The 24,357-nt window shown below is 37.9% G+C and overlaps 1 protein-coding gene and 1 pseudogene across 1 annotated transcript; both read right to left on the bottom strand.

The window, feature by feature from the left end:
- Positions 1-1,324: 1,324 nt before the first annotated feature.
- On the bottom strand, positions 1,325-15,476 carry LOC105711937 (protein SEC13 homolog; annotated as a pseudogene).
- Positions 12,163-23,255, bottom strand: LOC105711936 (putative tripartite motif-containing protein 49B). The gene is made up of 7 exons (XM_012444865.3): positions 23,170-23,255; positions 17,986-18,400; positions 17,605-17,700; positions 15,402-15,632; positions 14,659-14,681; positions 13,688-13,785; positions 12,163-12,659 (listed from the first exon to the last, which is right to left on the bottom strand). The coding sequence occupies exons 2-7, from the start codon at positions 18,394-18,396 to the stop codon at positions 12,163-12,165; spliced, it is 1,356 nt and encodes a 451-aa protein (XP_012300288.2). The 5' UTR covers positions 18,397-18,400; positions 23,170-23,255.
- Between the last annotated feature and the right edge of the window lie 1,102 nt (positions 23,256-24,357).

Below are 24,357 nucleotides of genomic sequence, written 5' to 3'. Positions count from 1 at the left end.
TTTTCTAGAAAACGCTACTGTGTCTGAGTCATCAAAAAGCATTCCAGTGTTCTAAAAGGCTAGGTTTTTGTGACTGAAGAAGTACATACAGAGGCCAGTGATGCTCAGTTAACTAAGACTACTTTCCAGGTTCCTGAGCTAGCACCTTGAACATACAATGTTTGGTAAACACTTTGCATTGGTAAATTCAACCTAATCTAAAATGTTCATTTTTGTCATGTATCACCAGAATCTATAATCCATGCATTTGCAAGAGAGTTGCCAACATAAATTGCTAAAGTCTGTAATTCTTGCAATGTGGTAAGCATTGTTTATAAGGATATGATAAGGATTGCTTCCATTTTAACCTGATTACTGTTTGGGAGACAATGAGTTGTGAAGACTATGGACCTTTTCTTTAGAAATAGGAGAATTCCTCTGAGTGAGAGTAGGAGGCTCATTTTCCTCAGGAAAGGAGGGGCCACACAAGCTAGAAAGCTGGACTCTAAATCCTCTAAGTACATCTATATATTCACATTCCAGCGTTTCATATCTCTCTCTTTTAAAATCAGTGCTCAGACTTCCAGTTAAGAGATTCCAAAACATGGATTCAGCCAACCATGGAGTTTGTCAAGTGACAGAAAGAAACTTGGCATTTGTTTATAACAACTTCAACCTTTCACTTGCAAGAAATAAGAATTTGTGTGAGGGAAAAGGAGGACGTTAGTCTCAAAGTTTTAGAACGTTACTGAATGATAATTCAGAGAGTCGAGTCTATTTATATCTATCCATGAGATACCCTTTGCTGTTAGAGGCAGCTACCCTCAATTATCATTCTTTGAATTTCTCTAGTCTTTTATTCTGTCCTAAATCGACAAATATCTTACTCATATGATTTAAGAAATGGACGCATATTATTGTAGTGAATATAGACAAGAAATAGATGTATATTTTTGCCATATACATGTAGATAAGAAATGGATGTATACTGTTGTAAAGTGCTTATACTATACATGAAGTGGTATAATATCACCTGTAGGTAGACTGATAATTTAAAAATGTATGCCCTAAAGCAGTCACTAAAATAACAAAGCATACAGCTAACAAGGAAAAAAGCAGATAAGATTTAATCAAAAAATACTCAAGCCAAAAGAAGTTAGAACAAGAGGAAAAGAATACTTGTAACAAATAGAAAACATATATGCACCTACTAACAAACTTTCTGTATGCGTAAAGCAGCCACTGATAGAACTGCAAGAAGAATTGAACACGTTCCTAATTATAGTGGATTTTTAAACTCCTCTGTCAACAGTTGATGGAAAAAGTAGACATAAAATCAATAGAAGCATATAAGATGGTGCAACACTGTCAACCAACAACAGCAGATTGTGCATTTTTTTCAGAATTACAGGAAGCATTTAACAGGATAGTTCCTATTCTGGGCCATAAAACTAAACAAGTTTGAAGTGGCTCAAATTACACAAAATAATTTTCTTTTTTCTTTTCTTTTTTTTTATTAATAAGCAATATGACTTTATTTAGTTACTTTGGAAACAAAACCCCCCAAATAAGGCCTGAACCCAAAGGTACATAAAAATGGCCCAAAATAGTTTAAAATAGATTTGAACGTCATTTGTAGTTTCTTCCTCATTACATGAGTGCTTTCAGCTGGACGGTAGATTATAAAACATCTCTGATCCTGTTAAGGCAGATGATCAACCTGTGGCTGCATCTGGAACTACTCCTGGGAAAATGATCCTGTTGGAGTTGGGGGCTCTTCCCAGTTGTTTGGTCAGTTGGCCCAGGAAGGGGCAGACCTGGAGCTGGCGGGTGGGGAGCCAGGCCCCACCTGTCTTGTCACTGCTCATTCTGCTGGCCCTCTGTGACTGATGCCGACACGGAGCCCTGGCCCTTGTTGATGTCACTGATGCACACCCACTGCCCATCAACCGGCTCCTTCCACAGGGTCACCTTATTGTCTCCACCAGGGACCACCAGGATGTTGGCTGTGATGCACCAGCTCACATACCACACGAAATCGTTGAACTTGTGTGGCAATTTGAGGGACCACGTATTGCCTGAGGCACCATCACAGGTCCAATGAAGATACAGCCGTCCCGGGAGCAGCTGGCGATGGTGCTGGTGGGCAGGCCGACGGAGGAGGCCCAGGCCACGTCTTGAACCCAGTCAGTCTGCGCTTCCAGCTTCTGCTCCTCCTTCCACTGGCCATCCTCCTTCTCCTTCCACAGCTTGATGAGATTGTCACAGCCACCTGATGCAAACTTCTTCATGTAATTGGGTTTCTGCCCCATGGCTGGTCTATGAAGCTTCCAGGTACAATAGCCGGGGCCCAGCTGACGGCATTGCAGCCGATGGTGTGAGCGTTGTTGATCTTCTTTACTTCCCATTGGCCTTCCCCTGTGTAAGTCAGCAGGGAGATGGCCCCAGCCGAGCTCCCACAGGCCAGGATCAGGCCGTAGTCATGGGGGGCCCAGCACACAGACTTCACTGAGGAGTTGAGTCCCGCATGATCATGGCTCTTCTCCCAGGTGCCATTTTCCTCTCTCCAGTTAATGACTTTCTGGTCACAGGAGCACGATGCCTGGATGCTGCCATGCATGGGGTGAGCCCAGGCCACTTGCCACACAGGACCCTCATGACCCCTGAGGTCGGCGATGAGGATCTGCCCTCCACTTGCGCACACCGAAGATTCTGACGGACCCGTCTGATGAGCAGGTTGCCAGGGTGGTGACACAGTAGTCCATCTGGGCGTCGTGAATCATGTCCTCGTGGGAGGTATCCACAGTGTTAATTACCGACACCATGATTGAGGCAGTGGTTGCTCCGGGTTTCGGACGTGGCAGCCCAAAATAATTTTCTGAGCACAGTGAAATAAAATTAGAAATAGTAACAGAAAGATATCTGAAAAATTCTCAATTATTTGAAAATTTTAAAATAACATATTTTAAATAGCCTATGACTCAGAGGGGAAATCTAAGGAGAAATCAGGAAATGTTTTAAACTCAAAGTGAAAATACAACATACAAAACTGTACCCAATACCAGTAAAGTGGTATTTAAGGGAAAATTTTTTAGCACTAAAAGCCTACATATTAGAAAAGAGAAAAAGATCTCAAATCAATAACTTTATATTTTATCCTAAGAACTAGAAAAAGAATAGGAATACAACCTAAAGTACACAGGATCACAGAGGTAATAATCTCAGCAAAACTCAGTCATACAGAAACAAAAAACAATTGCGATCAAACGTACTGGTCTTTGGGAAGATGAATAAACTTGATAAAACACTAGCCAGACTGATAAGGAAATGAAGAGAAGACACAAATTACCAATATCAGGAATGAATAAGGTGATATGGCTGTAGATTTTACAGATATTAAAAGAATAGTAAGAAAATATTTTGAAGAACTTTATGCCAATATATCAGATGATTTAAGTAAAATAGAAAAAAAACTCTAGAAAATAATTTCAGGCAAAGCCCTCTAGAAACACACCCATAATTAATTTGGATTTGCTATAACTTTTTTTTTTTCTATATAGAGTCTCTCTCTGTCACTCAGGCTGGAGTGCAATGGCGTGATCTCAGGCTCACTGCAGCTTCTGCCTTCTGAGTTCAAGCGATTTTCCTGCCTCAGCCTTACAGGCGCCCACCACCATGCCTGGTTAACTTTTGTATTTTTAGTGGAGATGGAGTTTCACCATGTTGGCCAGGCTGGTCTCAAACTCCTGACCTCAAGTGATCCGCCCACCTCGGCCTCCCAAAGTGCTGCAATTGCAGGCATGAGCCACTGCGCCAGGTCAGCTACAAGAAGAACACATACCAAGAGAAACTGATGAGTGTCTTAGTAATAGGATGTTACTAGGAACCTATTACAGGACATAACCTTTGGTTGGGAGTGGAGTGAATGTCTAAGAAAGAAAGGGTTTGCTTTAATTGGATGCTGTCAGAAAACAGGCAGATGGTCCAACCATTTCGTTCTTAGGTATCACCCAAGAGAAACAAAAGCATATGTCCATATAAAGACTTGTATATGAGTGTTCACAGCAGCTTTTTAAAAATTATACCCTCAAGCAGGGCGCGGTGGCTCACGCCACCTCACACTTTGAGAGGCTGAGTCGGGCGGATCACCTGAGGTCAGGAGTTCGAGACCAGCCTGGCCAACATGGTGAAACCTGTCTCCGTTAAAAATTAGCAGGGCATGGTGGTGCATGCTTGTAATCCCAGCAACTTGGGAGCCTGAGGCAGGAGAATTGCTTGAACTCGGGAGGTGGAGGTTGCACTGAGCTGAGATTGTGCCATTGTACTCCAGCTTGGGTGACAGAGTGAAACTCTGTCTTAAAACAAACACACACACACAAATAATACCCTCCAACTGGAAACAACAAAGATTTCCATTAACAAGTACTATAAAAGGTTAAACAAACTGTGATATAGTCACTCAATCAGACACTATTTTGCAATAAAAATGTATGCATATAGCAAGAATAAATCTCACAACAAATATTGAGTGAAAGAAGCCAGGCAAAAACAAGTGTATACTCTATGACTCATTTATATAAAATTCCAGACAATGCAAACTTATCCATAGTGACAGAAAGCAGACCAGAGATTTCTTGGAGAGGAGCATCAGGGAAGGTCAGAAGGGTGAGATGACAAAATGCCATAAAGAGGCCTAGCACAGCAGCTCACACCTGTAATTCCAGCACTGTGGGAGGCTGAGGAAGGAGGATTACTTGCACCCAGGAGTTTGAGAACAGCCTGGGCAACATGACATGACCCCGTCTTAAGCAAAACAAAACAAAAAGTGGCACAGGGAAGTTTTTAGGCGATTGATGTTCATCATTTTGATCATGGTGGTGGTCTTACACACATACATGTATTTATGTCAAAATTTCTCAAATTATGCAGTTTTAAATATGTGCAGTTTATTGTATGTCATCTATACCTCGACAAAGCTATTTAGAAAAAAGGAAAGAACGTAGTTGACTTTCTTAAGCTTCATGCAGAGTCATTTGGACCAGAAGAAAATAGACTCATCCAAGATCCTCCTTCCTCTATGGGTGCTCAGTGTAATAGCTGGATTAGCATACAGATATTTTTAAAACATTGTATTTAAGAAATTGGGAAAGTAGAAAATGCTTCTTTTTTTTTTTTCTGGAGTTGAATAATGAGAACATATGGACACATGGAGGCGACCATCATACACGGGGCCTGTAGGTGGGTGGGGGCTAGGGGAGGGATAGCATTAGGAGAAATATCTGATGTGATGACGGGTTGATGGGTGAAGCAAAACACCATGGCACATGTATACCTACATAACAAACCTCCACATTCTGTACATGTATCCCAGAACTTAAAGTATGATAAGGAAAAGAAATAAGGACAAAAAAAAAAAAAAAAGAAAATGGTTCTTGTTACAACAGATTACATACCCTGGTTGTTTTTTATAATAGCCTGTGCTAAGAGAATATTTACACAAGGTGGCAGTAATGTATCAGTATCATCGTCAGAAATTAAAACTTTTCCTGTTCAGTAATACAGTGGACCTTTCTGAACTCACTCTAACACATAAAATACAGCAATTTGACTTAACAATTGGTCTTTAAAATTACTAAATGCCTAGTGCAGTTAAACATACTCTTAAACGTTTAAGAGCGTGTTGCTAAATTTTTTTACTGTCATTACTAAATAATCTGTGTGGCAAAATGTGTGTCAGCACTTTTCCCTCCCTTTTTAATCTTCTATTTTCAGGAGTCCCTTTTTATCTCCTATTTTCTGGGTCCAGATCCTAAGCTCTCCAATCCAATTTTCCCCCCCAATTTGCCCTTGCATTTATTTATCTTGATTAATGTCTGCCTGTCCCAAAGAATAAAAGCTTTATCACAGCAGGGACTTTGTTCAAAAAAAATTAACTATATTTTTAGGATCCATGACACTATCCAGCATATCATTGGTATCTGATAAAAATTGTTTGTTGAATGAATGAACAAATATATTATTCACAATGTCATATCATCCTGAACTAACCATAAAATTAAATATCTGTATCAGTATTGGCAAACATTGTAAAGTAAATATAATACTGTATCAGAATTATATTTATAGAAATTCCTGCTATAAATTTTTATAGCAGGAATAGAAAACTGATACAACTATGAGATGCTCGTTTTAGAAAATATTTTCTTGTAGGTTTGAAATTGTTTAATTTTCATGAACTAGTTGTACATCCGCAAGTTGTGCATCTTAGGGTTAGGCAGAAAATTGCCCCCACTAAAGGCAGTCACATCCCAGTCTTCAGATAAGGTGAACATGCTAACTTAGATGCTAAAAGATATTTCGCAGATGGGATTACAATTAAGGGCATTGAGATGGGGAAATTACCTTGAATTATCTTGGTAAATCCAATCTAATCTCATAATTCCTTGAGAGCAGATAATTTTTTCTGGATGCAGAGATTCGGACAGATGGCAGTATGAGAAAGACGTGACCTGCCATTACTGACTTTGAAAACAGTGGAAGGGGGCCACAAGCCAAGGAAAGCCAGTGACCCTCAGAAGCTGGGAATGACCCAAAGTTTACAACCGGGAAGAAACCCAGGATCTCAATCCCACAACCACAAGGCACTGAATACTTCCAACAACCCAAATTCTCTCCTAGAGCCTTCAGAAAGAAATGCAGCCTGACGACATCTTGATGTTAGTTCAGTAAGAGCCCTACCAAATTTCTAAACAAAACAACTCTAAGATAGTAAGTTTGTGTGTAAAACACAAACTTTAAACAGACTCAAAGCTTACAAAAATTTGTGTTCTTTTAAGCCACTAAGTTTGTGGTAAATTGCTATAGCAGGAATAGAAAACTGATACAACCCTAGAGAAAGTCTTTCACATGTGCTCTATAAACATACAGCAGAATGCTTTTAATTTATTTTTTATTGAGGTAAAATATACATATATAATTTACCATCTGTAGCATTTATAGAGGACCATTTAGTGGTAATATATACATTTATATTTGTTTCTCTTCGTCTCCTCTTCCAACTCCCCTTGCTAGCCTCTAGTAACCACCAATTTACTTAGTATCTTCAAGAGATCCACTTTTTTAACCCCCACGTATGAGTGAGAACATGCCGTATTTGACTTTCTGTCATTTCACTTAACATAACGGCCTATGCTCATTATGTTAAGCACAATGGCCAGCGCCCGCTATGTTGCTGTAAATGACAGGATTTTACTCTTTTTCGTACCTGAATAGTATTCCGTTACGTATATATACAACTTCTAAAATCCATTCATTTGTTGATGAGCACTTAGGTTGATTCCATATTTTAGCTATTGCAAATAGTGCTGCAATAAACATGGGCATGTAGACATGTCTTTGATACATTGCTTTCCTTTATTTTGGATATATACCTAGTAGTGAAATTGCTGGATCACATGGTAATTCTATTTTTACTTTTTTTGAGGAACCTTTGTACTATTCTCCATAGTGGCTTTTTAAATGTAGATTCCCACCAACAACGTATGCGTGTTCTCCTTTCTCCACATCCTTGCCAGCATCTATTATTGCCTGTTTTTTTTTTTTGATACAACCCAGTTCAATCAAGGTGAGACAATATTGCATTGTGGTTTGGATTTGCATCTCTTTGATGATTAGTGATATTGAACATTTTTTAATCTACCTGTTGACCATTTGTATGTCTTTCTTTTGAGAAATTTCTGTTCAGATCTTTTGTTCATTTTTAAAATTTTTATTTATTTATGTTTAACTATTATTATTTTTAGCTTTAGAAGCAGGTTCTTGCTCGGTCACACAAGCTAAAGGGCAGTAGCATAATCATAGCTCACTGTAATCTCAAACTCCTGGGTTCAAGCAATCCTCCTACCTCAGCCTCTTCAACAGCCCATTTCTCAATCAGATTTTTTGTTTGTTTATTATTGAGTCATTTGAGCTCTTTATACATTCTAGTTGTTAATTCTTAATCAGATGGATAGTTTGAAAATCGTTTGTTCCATTCTGTGGTTGGCTCTTCACTGTGTTGGTTGTTTTCTTTGCTGGAGGCTTTTTAGCTTCATACGATCGCATTGTCTATTTTCGTTTTGTTGCCTGTGCTTTTGAGGTCATACGAAAAACGTTCTTTGTCCAGATCAATGTCCTGGAGCATTTCTCTTATGCTTTCTTTTAGTAGCTTCATAGTTTCAGATCTTACATTCAAGTCTTTAACCCATTTTGATTTGATTTTTGTGTATGGTAAGGGACAGGGGTTTAATTTTATCCTTCTGCATATAGTTATTCAGTTTTCCCAGGATCATTTATTGAAAAGACTGTTCTTTGCCCAGTGTATGTTCTTGATGCCTTTGTCAGAGAGGAATTGTTTGTAAATGTGTAGATGTATGTCTGAGATCTCTATTCTGTTCCATTGGTCTGTGTGTCTGGTTTTATGCCAGAAGAAATTTTATATTTGCAATAATTAGTGCACAAAAGCTGAAACTATGAAATGGCAAAAGTGTCACTGATATAATTCATTATGCTTACTAACTGTGATAGCATACAACTAGGAAAAAAGAGTGTAGTGCACACGGTATTAAAATAAAATACAATTCTTTTTAATTAATTTATTTTTTTATTATATTTTAAGTTCTGGGGTACATGTGCAGATTATGCAGGTTTGTTACATAGGTATACACGTGCCGTGGTGGTTTGCTGCATCCATCCCCCATCATCTACATTAAGTATTTTTTTTTTTATTGCATTTTAGGTTTTGGGGTACATGTGAAAAACATGCAAGGTTGTTGCATAGGTGCATACGTGGCAGTGTGATTTGCTGCCTTCCTCCCCTTCACCTATATCTGGCATTTCTCCCCATGCTATCCCTCCCCAACTCCCCACCCCCCTCTGTCCCCCCCCTCTCCCCCCCAACAGACCCCCGTGTATAGTGCTCCCCTCCCTGTGTCCATGTGTTCTCCTTGTTCAACACCCGCCTATGAGTGAGAACATGTGGTGTTTGATTTTCTGTTCTTGTGTCAGTTTGCTGAGAATGATGGTTCCTTTCCTCTTGTTCTTCCAAAAAGGCTGGTGATTTGCTTGGGTCTTTGTGGTTTAACCTCACAAGAGCCTCATGATGACACCCTGTCACTTTAAAGTACAAGAATTATGTACTTTAAAGGAAAAGAGAAAACTACATCACAGTCCCATTCTCCGGTGTCCATACAATGAATTGTTGAGCATTTGGGAAGCAGCACCAAGTGTATCACAGGCATGAAGTGAAACTGTTGATCTTTGACTTGTGATCAAAATTGAACCATTGTTCAGTTTGACATTGTTCAGTCTATTTGCTACAAAATATGTAGAATGTTGGTTGACAATTCATTTGTAAGACTAACTTTAAGAGTATAACAGTTTTGAAGAAAACATTGAGTGTTTTTCAAATGAAGGGGCTTACAGAATGTTACAATGTAATTAATATAATTTGCCTTTTGTTATGCAAGTTGTTAACACCAGCTATTAAAATCTATTTTAGTAGAAATGCTTTAATTCATATTTTTTTCCTCTACATTGTGAATCTTTAAGCCTTGGTGGACTAGAGCAACATCGTGCTGCCCAAAGGACTAACCTATGCAAACTAGTTCACATTTTAGTGGCTGTCACAGTTAATGTGTAATAAGACATTATTTCCCCTGCATAATGTACAACAGCATTGAAATGACACATTAAGCCTAGCATCACATTGTATAGTATAGTCACTTACAAACCCTTCAAGGCTACCCTAATCATTAATATTTGTTTGAAAGCAAATCACCGATTTATCTATTGAAACTACTTGAATGACAGCAAACAAGGAACGACAGGTGGGTGTGTCAGCCATGGATATCATGTGTTCCCTGCAAGTGGTCTCCTATGATAAAACTGTGTTCTCAAATGCACTGTCTTCAAGGTCTTAATATTCTGTGTCTTCTGTCTGTATTTGTAAAACATTATAGCCCATTAATTTCCTGTCTCAACAAAAGAATACAATTATGTAGTATAGAATAATATAGAATGCAAATTCCATGTGTTTCCTTATACGAGTCCTTACCTGAGTGTTTAAGTGGGGGATATTGAATCAATTTTGTCAGGAGTTGATGTGGTTTGGGGACTTGTTCCTGTTTGAGCTACTTCCAAGGAACTGCAGTTTTGATGCTGATCTAGTGTTACTTTGTGTTTGGGGTTGGACTGGCTTGCCAGATTTTGTCATTATCTGCTTTTTCCTCAACTTTAAGTCTTCCTCTAAACTCTGTTCAGTCTCCCAGAAGACACTGTTTTGATCTGTTACTCAACAACAGTTAACCTAGTTGTGGGTGGGAGAGGATGGGGAAGCATCCTCCATCATTCTGATGAAGTCCCAGTCTTAGGTTGATGCTGTTTCTGGGTGTTCAGGGTTGGAGCCTTTTTAGTGATCCTGTCCCACCTTCAGGTATAGGTCTAAATCCAACACATACTTGTTTTTCCTTTTTTCTTTTTTCCTTTGCAAAGTTCAATGAGTTTCACCAAAGCCCTGAGAACAGTGCCATTTCTTGTATTTCCCTTTGTGATATAAAGGATGGAGAGGTTGTCAAACAAATGTAATTCTCTATGAAAAAAATGAGTATCACTTTAACTCGATTGTAATGTTTTCTGTGTATTACCTTAGTGATTTCTCAGGCTTTCTAACCATTACCTTCCTAAAATGTTATCCAATGTTCTAACTTGTAATACTATTTTAAGGAGTTGGCAATTTATATAAATAAGCCACTGTAATATAATCTTCATGTGTTTCCATTCTTCTGCTTAAACTTGTTTCTGAGATTCTTCAACTGTTGCATTCAGGAAATTTTTTATTCTGTTTTATAGGATTATTTTGCATAAATACACCAACTGTATTTAGCCATTCTAGTGTTGAAGAATATTTTGGCTCTAATTTGGAGGTCCAATAAAAATTGATTCAGTGAAAAATATTGTGCATATCTTGAAGTATATGTAGGAAATCAGTTGATTATATTTTAGAATTAGAACATCTAGCCCATAAAGAATGCTAATAGTCAGTTTGCCAAAAAAGGATTTCCATTTCCATTTTCCCAGCCATGAATAAATTTCATTTATTCTCTATCTTTGACAACATATGACATTGTGTCTTTAAATTTTGGTATTTTTATGGGTGCCTATGGGACAACTGGTAGATTAACTCTTACTTTTAAAGACTAATGAAAGTGAGCACTTTTTAATATTTGGCCAGTTATTTATGAATCAAATTTTGTAAAGTGCATGTTCAGGTATTTTACCCAAACTTCTATTGAATTCCCTGTCTTTTTTAAGTATTCATCACACATCTATATTGTATTTTATTTTATGTATGTTGAGGTGAGTATCTTTCTCCACTATTTGTTTGCATTTCAATTCTTGTATCATGTTTTTTGAAACACAGAAGTCATCATTATTAAAACAAACCAACTTTTTGTCCTGATTAAAAAATTCTTATGAGAATATTGTACATGCTCCCTTTACCTTCAGAACTTGAATCTATCAGGAAATGACTGTGTATGGTTTCAGTATTATACTTCTTTTCCAGAATTTAATTAATCCAGCATTGGTCTGATCAACTCGTGTATTTCAATGTAGAAGAGCACACTAATAATGCAGGATTATTTATATATGTGGTGAGAATTGCAAAATAAAACCCAGCGTAGGTCAAATAATATTACCTCAAAGGATATATTAATACAATGAAACATGATAGATAAGTGCAGTATGGTTAGATAAAGAAAAACATTTCCCAGTTATCACTGAGCATTCACTCTAAGTTTTTGCATGAAGCAAAGGATCCTAACTCTCTTCCATTGATTTTAACTCCATTCACACATGTCTGTCATCTATTCTTTCACTCAGTGACAGTCAGCAATAAAGAAAAAAAAGTATAATTTATGCCATAATCATGAATAATTTTTCAAAAATTATTTAATAAAGAACCAATACATATACTTTTAGTGTTTTCATCATATTTAATAGTAACACAATAAATGAGTTTTGATAACATTAGAAGGCAATTTAAGGCATAAAATAGAACCTATTTGTCCTGTTTGATAAGGAAAAGGGCTTCCTGGGATAAACGGGTTCCCCCAGCATATGAACCTAGGTTTGATTTCGCTCTGTTCAGAAGTGAATACAGCAAAAAACAGGCCAGAGGGGAGGTGAGAAGGAGCAATTAGGGATGGTGTATATAAGGGAACTGTGATTAACATCAACAAAGCTTACAGTTCTAGCTTCATAATCCAGGAATAATCCTACTGGACTGGTAGGTCTTGGGACATATTGCAGCATAAGCGGGGATGTGGTAAAGAGAGTGCAGTGAACGTTATTCTTAACACATCCAAGAAGAAAGAGTCCCTCCTCTCCATGTATATTGCCATTGTGATTCTTCTCTTTCCAGTACTCATCACAGACACCAAAAGCCCAATTCCAAGAATTCCCCACATGGGCCTCCCAGTAATATTTGCCAGAGGTGAAAGTCTGAGCACCCCATGCAAGAAAACTTTCAGATGCATTGATATGGGGCGCATCTTGACGGTGACATCCAATACACAGGCTTCCCAAATCTCCACATAGGAAGAGACGACTGTTGGCTTCTTCATGATGCAAAGTAATATCCACTGCAAAAAAAAAAAAGCATACACGTGTAAATAAGAAAAAAAGTCATAAAGAGAATTTTGCTTGTAATTTCTAATAAAATATAGCGATGATTAATATTACCTATAAGACAAACAAAACCCTAACCATGGATATGAATTTTTTTAAAAAAAAACTTACATATTGAGAGTTAAATGTGAGACTAACTTCTTTCAATCCAATTTTCAAAGCAAAATATACACATTGTATTCTCTAAATCCTATTTTGTTATCAAGGTAATTATTTAGAAATCTTTCTTATTCTTAAAAATTATTGCTATCATTTTGGAAAGAATGTGAAGATTTTCAGTTACTCAAAACTCACTCTAGATAACTGATAGAAATCCATATGTCCATGTTATATGTGGTAATTTAAAGCAGATTTCTTCAAAATCTTTTACCATTCTCTCTGTGGTCCGCCATGCTAGCTCTGGGATGAAGCTGGATTTTAGACTTAACACATATGACTTCATACTGCAATTAAACTGAACTTAGTTTTGTTTGTAATTTTACTTGTATTCACAAAATGATTTTTTATTTTTATACATTAACTCAAATTTTTGTAATATATGAATATATATCCATTTAAAAAATACAAACCCCCAAGAATCTACAGTAAACTATATTCCCCAAAAGAACAGTTCTTAGCAGTTCAAGTGAATAAAGAAATGTGTAATTTTGTATTTAACATTAAATAACTCACCTTCATTCTGAGCACTGTTCCATTTGCTCCTTTTTAAAATTTGCTACCCTACTCCTTTTTCCCATTATATAACTCAGTGCGTAGAAGACCAGAATGTGTTTGTTTTTCACTATCTTTCAAATCTGACTATATGTTAATGTTGTAAATCTGACTATAAATACATACACAGATAAAGGGTTGCACGGCTGTATTGTTCACTTATGTTTATAAAGAAGAAAAATATCTGATAAAGTGTGAAATACTACCTATGTGATCCTAACAACAAATAATATTTAGACAGTGGGAGTGCTGCCAATGGGTGGAGACTTACCTCGGAATTGGTTGAGCCTGCCCATCAGTCCAGTGATGGGCTCTGCATTGAGCTCTGGATTGACAGGCTGGGGCACGTGCAGCAGCACAGACTCACTCCTGCAAGGAGAAAGATGTGGTTACAACATCTACAGCCAAAAAGTAAATAAAAATCACTATTTGTATTTAAAAGACATTTCATAAGAATCCTTTGAACCCACAAATTTGATTATTCAAAAATTATTACTTCCTTTTTGAAATTTATTCTTATTTACTGTTTCTGAATTTTAAAGCATGATGGAAGAGTCTGAATCGGAATTCAATCTGATTTTCCTTTCTTTTTTTTTTTTTTGTGTGTGTCCTAAATTCCTAAGGTTTCTTAGCCTTATGGCCTTGAAAGTATTAAGAAATGAAATTCTGAGTTTCACTTCTTGGCAGACTCCCCTGAAATCTTCTTCTGAAATAGCGGGATTCTGGCAAGACTGCTGCATCTGCGGCTCCCTTTCAAGATAAAGGATGCAAAACTTGTTCTAGGTAGGGAGATCTGCCTTTTAGCAACAAGCTTCCCTAGAGACTCACACAGTTCTAATTCTCCACAGTTTTTTCAATCTATTTTTCAGACTTGCTAACCGATATGTATATATGTATAAACAACAAATCATCAACACTTCCTCCCTGCTAAAATACTTCCCCCTCTTCTCTCCTGCTTCCTCTCAGGACTTTCTCACCACCCAGAAACAAAACTTTATCTTTCACCTATGCAAGCTTTTAAGCGACAAAAAAGAAATCGGGAATAAACATGCTTGCTTTATTTCACTCTTCTTTTATGCATTTATTTATTTTGTGGTTTGTCTCTTTTTGTGTGGGAACAAAAGTAGATCCAGAAAAATTAGTATCAATATCTTAATCACTTATGCCATGACTTTAGTAGAGTCTGCTTTGATGTTTGTGGAAACTGAAAGAACATATGCTAAAATCTAGGTACACACTCACTGGTGTAATATAGCTCCAAAACCCTGTAAAACAAAAATAGAATGATTTCGTGCATTTCACAAGGCACATCTTTTACTAAGTTCATTGTGAGATTTGGAGTTAGTTTCTGAAGATGTTATTTCCCTACCATCCTCCCTTCTGGAAAGCATTTTCTGTTTCTTCTCTAATGAAGAACCCAGTTACTGGTACTGTCATGAATTAATGTCCTGGGAAAGTCTGAGTCTTGAAGATATTCCCTAAACAAGTCAAGGAAGAAGAGGCCCAGAGAGTCTATGCTCTGTGGTAACCAGCAAGAACCCCTACTCAGTCACCTTTCCCAGAACCTATCACCAAAATGAATGGACCCAAAAATAATATTAATGCAAGCCTAGATTCCCAAAACTCCAGATCTTGCCATGTCCCCAAAGTAACCTAAATGTAAACGAATCATTCACCATTTCACTATTTTATACATGTCCAATGATCCAAAATATATTATTGACTTAGATGGGGAATATTTATTGGGGATGTTACCTTGACCATTCCACAAAATTTTGTGGCTAGTGGATAAAGTAGGAGGTACATTTGGTCTGGTAGAATCCCGTGGCGGGGCTATACTCTCCCAACAAAGTAGCATTAGTTATGGGAATGTGTTTTTGGAAACAAATCATGGAAATAAAGGTAGGGAGATGGATTTCAGCCATGAGAAAAATACCTATGCATGTGAATATTCAAAAACCTGAAACCACATTGTGAGTTTGTACCTGAAGTAGCTCCACATCTGGTTTATGGCACATTTCCTTCAGCTCCTCATACATTCCTCTTAAAATCTCCCACTTGTGAACCATTTTGGCTTTACTTTCAGTAAGTTGACGAAAAATATCTTTGCCCTGCTTTTTCAGCATCTCCAAATTACGTTGTCCTTCTTCATGGAGAAATACAGACATCTTCTGATATTCAGCTCTGATTGCTTCCAGTCTTAAACTCACATAATTCTGCAGTGACAATAGGTTATTCAAAATAGAAATGTGTTTAATCATCTCTTATTACATCTCACTGATTCCTTTTGTCTCTTGAACATCCAATAGTTTAAAACTCAGTCTTGCCAGCTCTCAGAATGCACAAACTTTTGTTCATTTCCTTTCTTTCTACATAAAGATCAACATAGATATATCTGACAGATTACATTAAATTTATTCAAGATAATGTGTTTTCTAAGACAGTCAGAAATTTTAAAAAACCCAAAATTCGGATTTCTCTATTCCAACCCACATTTATGGAAAAGTAATAACAGTTCATGCTTAAGAGTTGCAGTACTGAGCTATGTTTACTAGGAAAGAAATAGATATTTCTATTTCTGAGATATGCAACAAGTTGTTTAAACTCATTATATGTGAAATGATGTTAGACTAGCATGCCCGGCTAAATGCATTTCATCCAGCAAAACCTATCGTAATAGGGCTACATTTATGATCTGGCCCTCTTTGTCTCTCTGAATTCACTTCCTTCCATTCTTTTACTAACTCATCCCAATCTGAAACATAGACTTCCTTGTGGTCCCTCAGGCCTTCAAAGATACACAACTTCAAAATTACTGTCTATGCTCTTCTCTCCAACTATAATTTTTTTATATATGCATATATATATAATGCATATATTTATACACTCATGTTTTGCATGTATATCCATAGGCACATTAGTGTTCCCCTTCCTCTTCAAAACTTTGTTTCAATTTGAATTTTTCAGTGAGGCTTTTTTCTGACCACCCTATTTAAAACTCAGACACTCATCTCCAGTTTCTGGCCACTATTGTCCTTTTCTACTTCCCTGCTCGACTATTCTTCAACAAAGAACTTACCACACTGTAACACATCACGTATTGCACAGATTTGCATGTTGACCATTTCCCTCTCTCATTTGGATTGCATGATTTATGAGGACAGAGGTGCTTCATTTCTTTTTTATCAGTAAATTTTCTAATTTAATAGTCGATATAGACTGGGTCTCATGAAATACTTTCCAACAAACTAATATTACTTATCATGCCCTCATAGTATACATCCACAAAGAGAAAATCATTTTTAATATTTTGGAAGTCCTCAGAGTTCTCCTTATATTTAGATACTAGTTCCCAATATTCTGGCATGTTTATATGTCTCCCTCAAGACACGAATCCACATTTGTTACCACTTTTCTCATCATATATATTATTCAACATGAAATAGTTAAGATTCTTAATGTCATGGTTTCCGTAGATCTGCTCTGTCACTTTTTCTGCATCAAATTTTTCATATATTCCCAAATACTACTTGCATATCAACATTCAGATTAATGCTGACTGACACTCAGACGGTTCACTTGAGCTTTCCATGGCTGTCAAATAACTACTGTGAGCAGCATTTATCCCACCAGCACATATGGAACGCTGTGAGATGGCCCAGTTTCTTGTATCTGTTGGTGTACAGCTATAAGGTTTGTATGGAAACAAACCAGCATGCTTTGGGCAACATTAGTGGTTTTGTTAGAAATCCTACCAAACAGCCATACTACTCTATATAAGAAATAAGGCCACTTTTTCTTAATGTTGTCTCTTTTTTTTTTTTTTGAGACAGAGTTTTGCTCGTTACCCAGGCTGGAGTGCAATGGCGCGATCTTGGCTCACCGCAACCTCTGCCTCCTGGGTTCAGGCAATTCTCCTGCCTCAGCCTCCTGAGTAGCTGGAATTACAGGCACGCGCCACCATGCCCAGCTAATTTTTTGTATTTTTAGTGGAGATGGGGTTTCACCGTGTTGACCAGGATGGTCTCAATCTCTTGACCTCGTGATCCACCTGCCTCGGCCTCCCAAGTCTCCCTTTTTTTAATTGAATCCCAGAAACATTACTGTTTGATATCAAGTTCCTATTTTAAGAGCCACCCATTTGCCCACTGTAAATTCCTAGAGAAGTAGAGTTTATATGCGACTAACCTTCCAGCATCTGGCTCTGGTGGTTTCCATGTTCAGGTTTCCATGACTTTCACAAGCTTTTTCCCATAAAGACTGCATTTTCTTTAAAAGCTTCTCCTGTAAAAGAGCCATAAATTGAAGCATCAGTGAAGACAATAAAGTAACATACAGATGGTGACATGGGGAGGGGGTCCAGAATAAGAGACAAATAAGCCCCTAGTAAATGGCATTTCTTCTGTTTTCCCCTTTTTTTGTCAAATCTCAGAAGTTTCCAGCTAAGAAAGACCAGAACAGGGATGATTAAATAGACTCAGAGTTGCCTTTATCCCATCTCCAAGAACATAGCCTCACAGGAACTTTATGTGTGCTTTATAGAAACAGATCTTCAGAGGCATCACGTACCTGGTGTTCCTCAGCAGCCCATTCAATGGAACAGTGTCTGTGATCCCAGTGCTCCTGAGAGTTGGAGCACAGCAAACAGTGCAGGCTCTTGTCCACTTCACAGAACATCTTCTTTGCCTGCCTGTGAATCTCACACATTTGCTCCTCAGATCTTAGGAACTGCCAGAGACTGGCTTTTCTGGCAAGGGAAGCTAGATTCTTCAAATTAATGTTAGTTTTGAGGTTTCTCTGCTGTGTTGTCTTTCTGCACTTAGAGCACTGAGCTAGAACTTGGATGTCTTGCCAGCTGAGATACAAACAGGGCCTGCAAAAGCTGTGCCCACAGTCTAGGGTGACTGGGTCTAGGAAGTAGTTCATGCAGATAGGGCAGGTGACTGTCCTCTGGAAGGCTTTCAAGAATCCAGAATCCATGTTTCTGAAGAAGAAAGAGCAACATGTCATTTTGGAGCCTGGGTTGATGAAAAACTTCTAAACATGTGGAGATATGTGATGGCTTTATTTTCTTGACAGTGTTGATTAAAGTACAACAAACTACTTCTTCCTTAACATAAATAAAATTCCCACACACAAAGAGAGTCTGCAGGCTTAATAGCAGATGTTACTGACTAGACGAGACACAGTCCCTTCTGCTAGTTTCTGTCTGTAACATAGTACAAATCTACCAAATTACTCATTTTCTCAATGGAATCTAGAAATTGGGTTTTGGTTCTAAGTGGTCTAGAATAAACAGTAGTTGTTCCTATTCTTCTTTCAAATAATGACTGAATGACTATGAGAGATTGGGAAGAAAAAAGAACTACTTTGGCCAAAGAAATATGAGAAGATGGCCAGAGGGTTCTATGACTTATTTTTAGACAGGGATACAGAAGTGAGTCAGCAAATCACGATGGCACCCGTTTACATATGTAACAATCCTGTATGTCCTACACATTTATCTTAGGACTTAAAATAAAAAACCAAATAAACAAAGAAAAAGACAGCAATTAAACCAATCTAGGTTTAGTAGAAGAGAAAAAAGAATAATTAAAGATATTGGGTCTTTTTATTTTCTTGTGGGTTAAATTAACTTCTCCTAGGGATACTCAAACGCTAGACTAACATGCAGGAGATTTTTGTTAAACTCAAATAGGTATAATCATATTTCTATGGTGTGATGGTGAATTTTAGGTATCAGTATGACTCCCTTAACCAGTCTCTAGAGAACGGGTGAATCATTGCTTTGGGTGAGGCTGTGAAGGTGTTTCCAGAGAAGAGAGACATGTGAGTTGGTGAGCTGAGTGGGACCATCATCCCTCAATGTGGGTAGGCACCATCCAATCAGCTCATAGCTCAGATAAAAGGAAAAAGGCAGAGAAAAGGGAATTTCCTTTGTCTTTCTCCTGAAGCTGGTTCTGAGACTTTCAGCCTTGATCTCAGTCAGGATACAGGTATCCTTAGGATTCCAGCTTAAAGACAGTCTATATTGGAACAGCTGAGACTCCATAATTAAGAAAACAAATTTTCCTGATGAATTCCCTCTCCTGTAGAATCATGTGTAACTTGGGAACAGATATATGATCTGAGAAATTTGTAAGGTGGTTTTATTTATTGAGATGGAGTCTCCTTCTATAGCCCAGCTGGAGTGCAGTGGTGCAATCTTGGCTCACTGCAACCTCCACCTCCTGGGTCAAAGAGATTCCCTGCCTTAGCCTCTCTAGTAGCTGGGATTACAGGAACATGCCACTATGCCAGGGTAATCTTTGTATTATTATTTTTTTAGTAGAGACAGAGTTTTGCCATGTTGGCCAGGCTAGACTTGACCACCTGGCCTAAAGTAATCTACCCATGTTGGGATTACAGCCATGAGTCACTGAGTCCAGCCAGGCAATTTTATTACTGTTTTAACATGATAGAAGATACTTACACCTATCTAGATGGTATAGCCTACTACACACCTATGGTATACAGTGTAGCTGCTTGTTCCTGGGCTACAAAACTGTACAGTGTGTTGTGTACTACATACTGTAGGCAACTGTAACAGTAACACAAGGGGTAATTATTTTGGATGTGAATATATTCAAATACAGAAAAGGTACAGTAAGTGTACTGGCATTATAATCTTATGTGATTACCATGTGTGATTTTTGGTTGACTGAAATGGCTCATGAATGTAACTGTACATACACACATATATATCCTATAGTTCTGTCTGTCTGGAGAGCCCTAACATATAAACTGTAATCTTTGTTTTGGCAATTTTAAGTTCTTTACTCTCTTTTATTTGATAACGCCACTGAATTTAAGTGAAAGAAATGAAAATCTTAGAATTGCAAATATTCTCCATAGGTCATTGTTATCATTTTAAGGAATTTTTCATAGTTGAATAAGATTAATACTCAAGTGAGATTGCAGCCACCATCACATATCAAATTATGTCTTATATATTTGTTTGGTCAAAAAATTGTGTTTTGATTTCTAAACTAGAATATTTTGGGGAACTGTCTTACTTTTTTCAGTGTCACTATTTTACATCACTCATCATTACCTTACTAATTTAAAGTCATGTCTAAAGCTGAACGTTATGAAAGCACATCACTTACATGATTCATTAATGTCTTCTCAATTCAACAATATTAATATTCATTACATATATACACATACCTGTGTATGTATATGTATTAATATGAACTCTACATATTCATTATGCATACCTATCTGTTGGAGCAAATACCAGGTATTTAAATTTTTTCAAAACTATTGAAGAATCATAGAAAACAAAGTAACAATTAGTATCCTCATAATTCATAAAACATATAGTAAGAATATGAGTTACAAATGGTATCATTGTATAGATTTAAGATAATGAGATTTTTTAACACTATTATTTTGTAAAGGAAATACATAAACCTAATCATCTTATTCTCAAGCTTTCTTAATACTCCACCCACTTAAAGAGGTGGGTGTGCTCTTCACAGATTCCTATAAAAGGACATAGAAGAGACAAGCTCAGTTTTTGCCAAAGGAGAAGGACAGCACTTAGAGGAAACTCTAAGCATTTTGCTGACCTCTGAAAGTCAGTACTCCTGTGAATGAGCTCCTGACCTCAAGGAGTACTTAACAGAATTGTTTTTGAAGAATCATTGTGGGAACCATTGAAGGAATTTAGTAGATCCTGTTTGGTATTTATAGAAACTGAAAGAACACCTGTTAAAATGCAGGTACATGTTCACCTGTGTAATATGTCTCCAAACACCTGGAAAAAAAAATTGGAAAGGCTTTGTGCTTTCTACAAGATCAATCTTCCACTAAGTTCAGTCTGAGATCTGGAGGCAGTTTCTGAAAATATTTTCCTGCCATTTTCCCTTCAGGAAAGCATTTGGTGTTTCTTCTCTAATGAAAAACCTAGTCTATCATATTGTCATGAATTAATGTCCTAGTAAAGTCTGAGTCTTGAAGACATTCTTTATACAAGTGAAGGGAGAGAAGCCCAGAGAGTCTATTTTCTGCAGTAATCATGAATAACCTACTCAGTCATCTTCCCTAGGTGCTATTACAAAACTGAGTGGATGAAATATTTAGATTCCCAAAACTCCCAATCTTGCCACATCTCCAAATTAACCTAGTGTAAATCAATCACTATTTTACAAATGTTCAAAAAAACAAAATATTACTGACTTTAGATGGGGAATATTTATTGGGGCTGTTACCTTGACCATTCCACAACGTTTGGTTGCTGGTGGATAAATTAAGAGGGACCTTTGTCCTGGTGTAATTTCCAGCAGGGACTGTACCTACAGAGAACCAGCTCAGTCAGGAGACCCCCAGGTGGGCTGAAGGTATTTGAGAGGCAGACACCCAGATTGTACAACAGCCTGGATCTATCCTTGGGACCAAGAGCCTGAGAGCCTGCGAGGCTGACAGCTCTCCAGGACTGAAGGCCCGGAACACAGATTCATCGATGCATTTATTTGCAATTACACAGATGATTCTCATTAATAAACAGGTGTTCTGTATTTACACATAACTCAAAAATGCATCAGGTAGGCAGCTGTTACCCGCATACCACTAATTACAAACTAAAAGCATCCTCCACAAAGGAGCCACGGGGGCGGGGTAAACTTAATGTTCCTCAACGTTTTCCCCCTTTGTTTCACAAAGCTAGCTAAGCAAGGAGCTCTATCTTGGTGAACCGTTTCTGGGAGGTTTCTGGATGCATACTTGCAAACTACACAAGGAGAAACAGAACAGATTAATAACATAATTGTAACAGTAATCATAGATTATCCAAGTGTTTTCATCCAAATTTTGGGGCTGTCAATCTATCAGCACCTTCCTCAAGCACCTCGGAACCTAACTACCTGCTCTTAGATTTCTTCCTTAAGGAGTTGGGACCCAGAAATCTTTTGGGAAATAGGGCCGAGGTCGTTCTGGAACTACGACCGGCTGAAAGCGGCATCACGGGCCCTCTGAGTCCCTCCTCTTTACATGCTGTCTGAAGGCCTTTCCAGGTGCTGTTTTATTCTCTCCTGATTATGTTCAGTCTCATTTTACTTTACATAGAGCTAGTAAAGTTAACCTGTAACTCTCCCACCACCAAAAGATATGAGGGGGTTTAATACAGTTCTGAATCTAAAAAGTTTTCATTTCTTGTAAGCTTCTAATGAATAAAAATTAGGGCCTGATTTTCTATTATATTTTCCTTTCCAGACTTACCAGTTTTATGGCCATAGGTATTTTCAAAGTTCTTTTATTCAGCCCTTAATACTGGCCATACTATTTTTGGCCATGGTTGTATTAGTCCTCATCCCTCCAGACAATAGTGTTGTCTAGAGTATATACAGTCTCAGTATATATAAATTCCAATTAATTGTAGTTCTTTATTCACCATCTGAATTTCATGTTACTACAAGAGGACTGACTGGTGCTATCAAATGCTAAGTACCCTTTGGGGACCAATAATAATTTCATAGGAATTGTTGCACAGCACCTCAGCCTCTATCACCACACAGAGTTTCCAGATTCATGTTTTTAACTTAGAGGACCATTCTTTATTTGCATTCAGGTTTTGATGGCCAAAACACCGTTACTTTATTTCCAAAATTATTACAGAAAATACTAAGGCCAGAGATCATTAAAGGAAGGAAAAATATATGCCCAATGTGTGAAACTTTCTTTTACTACTATTCCAACTCCAGAAATACTCACTTGAACCTTGACGACCGTCATCATGATTACCATAATAGGCTGTCCTGCTTTCTTCAGGTTTTCCTCTGCTATTTGTGAAAGCGTATTTCATTTGACCCCAAGTTGGTAGTGATGTTTGGCGTGTTCCCCTTGTGGGAACAGTATTCCCCGTCGATGTTAGTCTCACCACCTCTGCAACTGGGACGGGGGCAGAGCGGGGGGGTCCTCTGCAGGTCTCTTTTTTGGATATTTGGCTTATAGTACAGCTTTTAATGGCTGGATGGTACCCACACCAGTTGCCGATTTGGACCTGCAGAAATACAAGCAAATCCTTTTCTCCAGGTTATCACGTTGCCCTTTTCCAATTCTTTGTGAGTGGGTCTCGCCGCCAGATTAATTGCCTTACAGATTCTTCCTTGGATTGTTTATTCAGGTGTTGTTCAGTGACTAACTTTTCTAAAGCCTTCAGTATCTACCAATCCTTTAAATTGCTTTCCCTGAATTACAATCTCACATGTAGGACATTTACCAGTAATTTGATTTACCCAATGTGCTGCTCTGTCTCGTTTGTACCTCCACGTCCTCTCTTTTAGTTTCACTTTCTTCTATTTTTTTATATTGTGTAACTACAAGCTTTGCTGTGTGTTCCCCAGGCTCAGCACTCCAAGGAACAGAAGAAGACACTACAATTTGAATTTCCCCTATAAAGTTCACATCAATAACTCCTGTACGAATTCTATCTCCTTAAGTAGTAAGACTACATTTTCCTAAAAATAAGCCCACGGTTCCAGGGGTGGGGGAAGCGTAAAGGGCCACAAACTCCTGTAGATATGTTTTGTGGGGGTTCTCCTGGTAAAATAATTACCCTTTGAGAGCTGCACAAATCTGCTGCACTCCCAGCTGAGGTGAGGAACAAGCATTGTATAGGGATAAGGGAATAGTTCACACTGGATAGGCCCCGGTTTGCATCAGGGCCTGCCTGGGGTCCCTCAACCCGTTTCCCAAAATCAGATCAATTGGAATCAGCTGGTAAGAAATAGCTACATTATTTAATAATCCTAGCATGCGCAAAGACTCAGGCCCATACTGACTGATGGCCTGTTTAAACTCCTTCAACAGTTTGAAGGGACGGGTTCAAAAGCAACCCACACTTGCCCTTGCTGACCTTGAGGTTATACAACAACTAGAAATTTGCAAGCCTCCCCATGT

The sequence above is a fragment of the Aotus nancymaae genome, unplaced genomic scaffold (assembly GCF_030222135.1).
Source record: "Aotus nancymaae isolate 86718 unplaced genomic scaffold, 86718_ANA_hifiasm-v0.15.2.pri h1tg000059l, whole genome shotgun sequence".
Classification (NCBI taxonomy): Eukaryota; Metazoa; Chordata; class Mammalia; order Primates; family Aotidae; genus Aotus; species Aotus nancymaae.
The sequence above is the reverse complement of the archived record's forward strand: the minus strand, read 5'-3'. Positions and strand labels throughout refer to the sequence as shown.

Excerpts from the sequence above, each read along its gene's own strand:
- LOC105711936 (XM_012444865.3), bottom strand. The coding sequence starts at position 18,396 with ATGGATTCTGGATTCTTGAAAGCCTTCCAGAGGACAGTCACCTGCCCT. Across the intron at positions 17,701-17,985 it reads GGGCTGCTGAGGAACACCAG|GAGAAGCTTTTAAAGAAAAT; the intron begins GTACGTGATGCC and ends GCTCTTTTACAG. Across the intron at positions 14,682-15,401 it reads CAGATGTGGAGCTACTTCAG|GGTTTTGGAGCTATATTACA; the intron begins GTACAAACTCAC and ends TTTGTTTTACAG.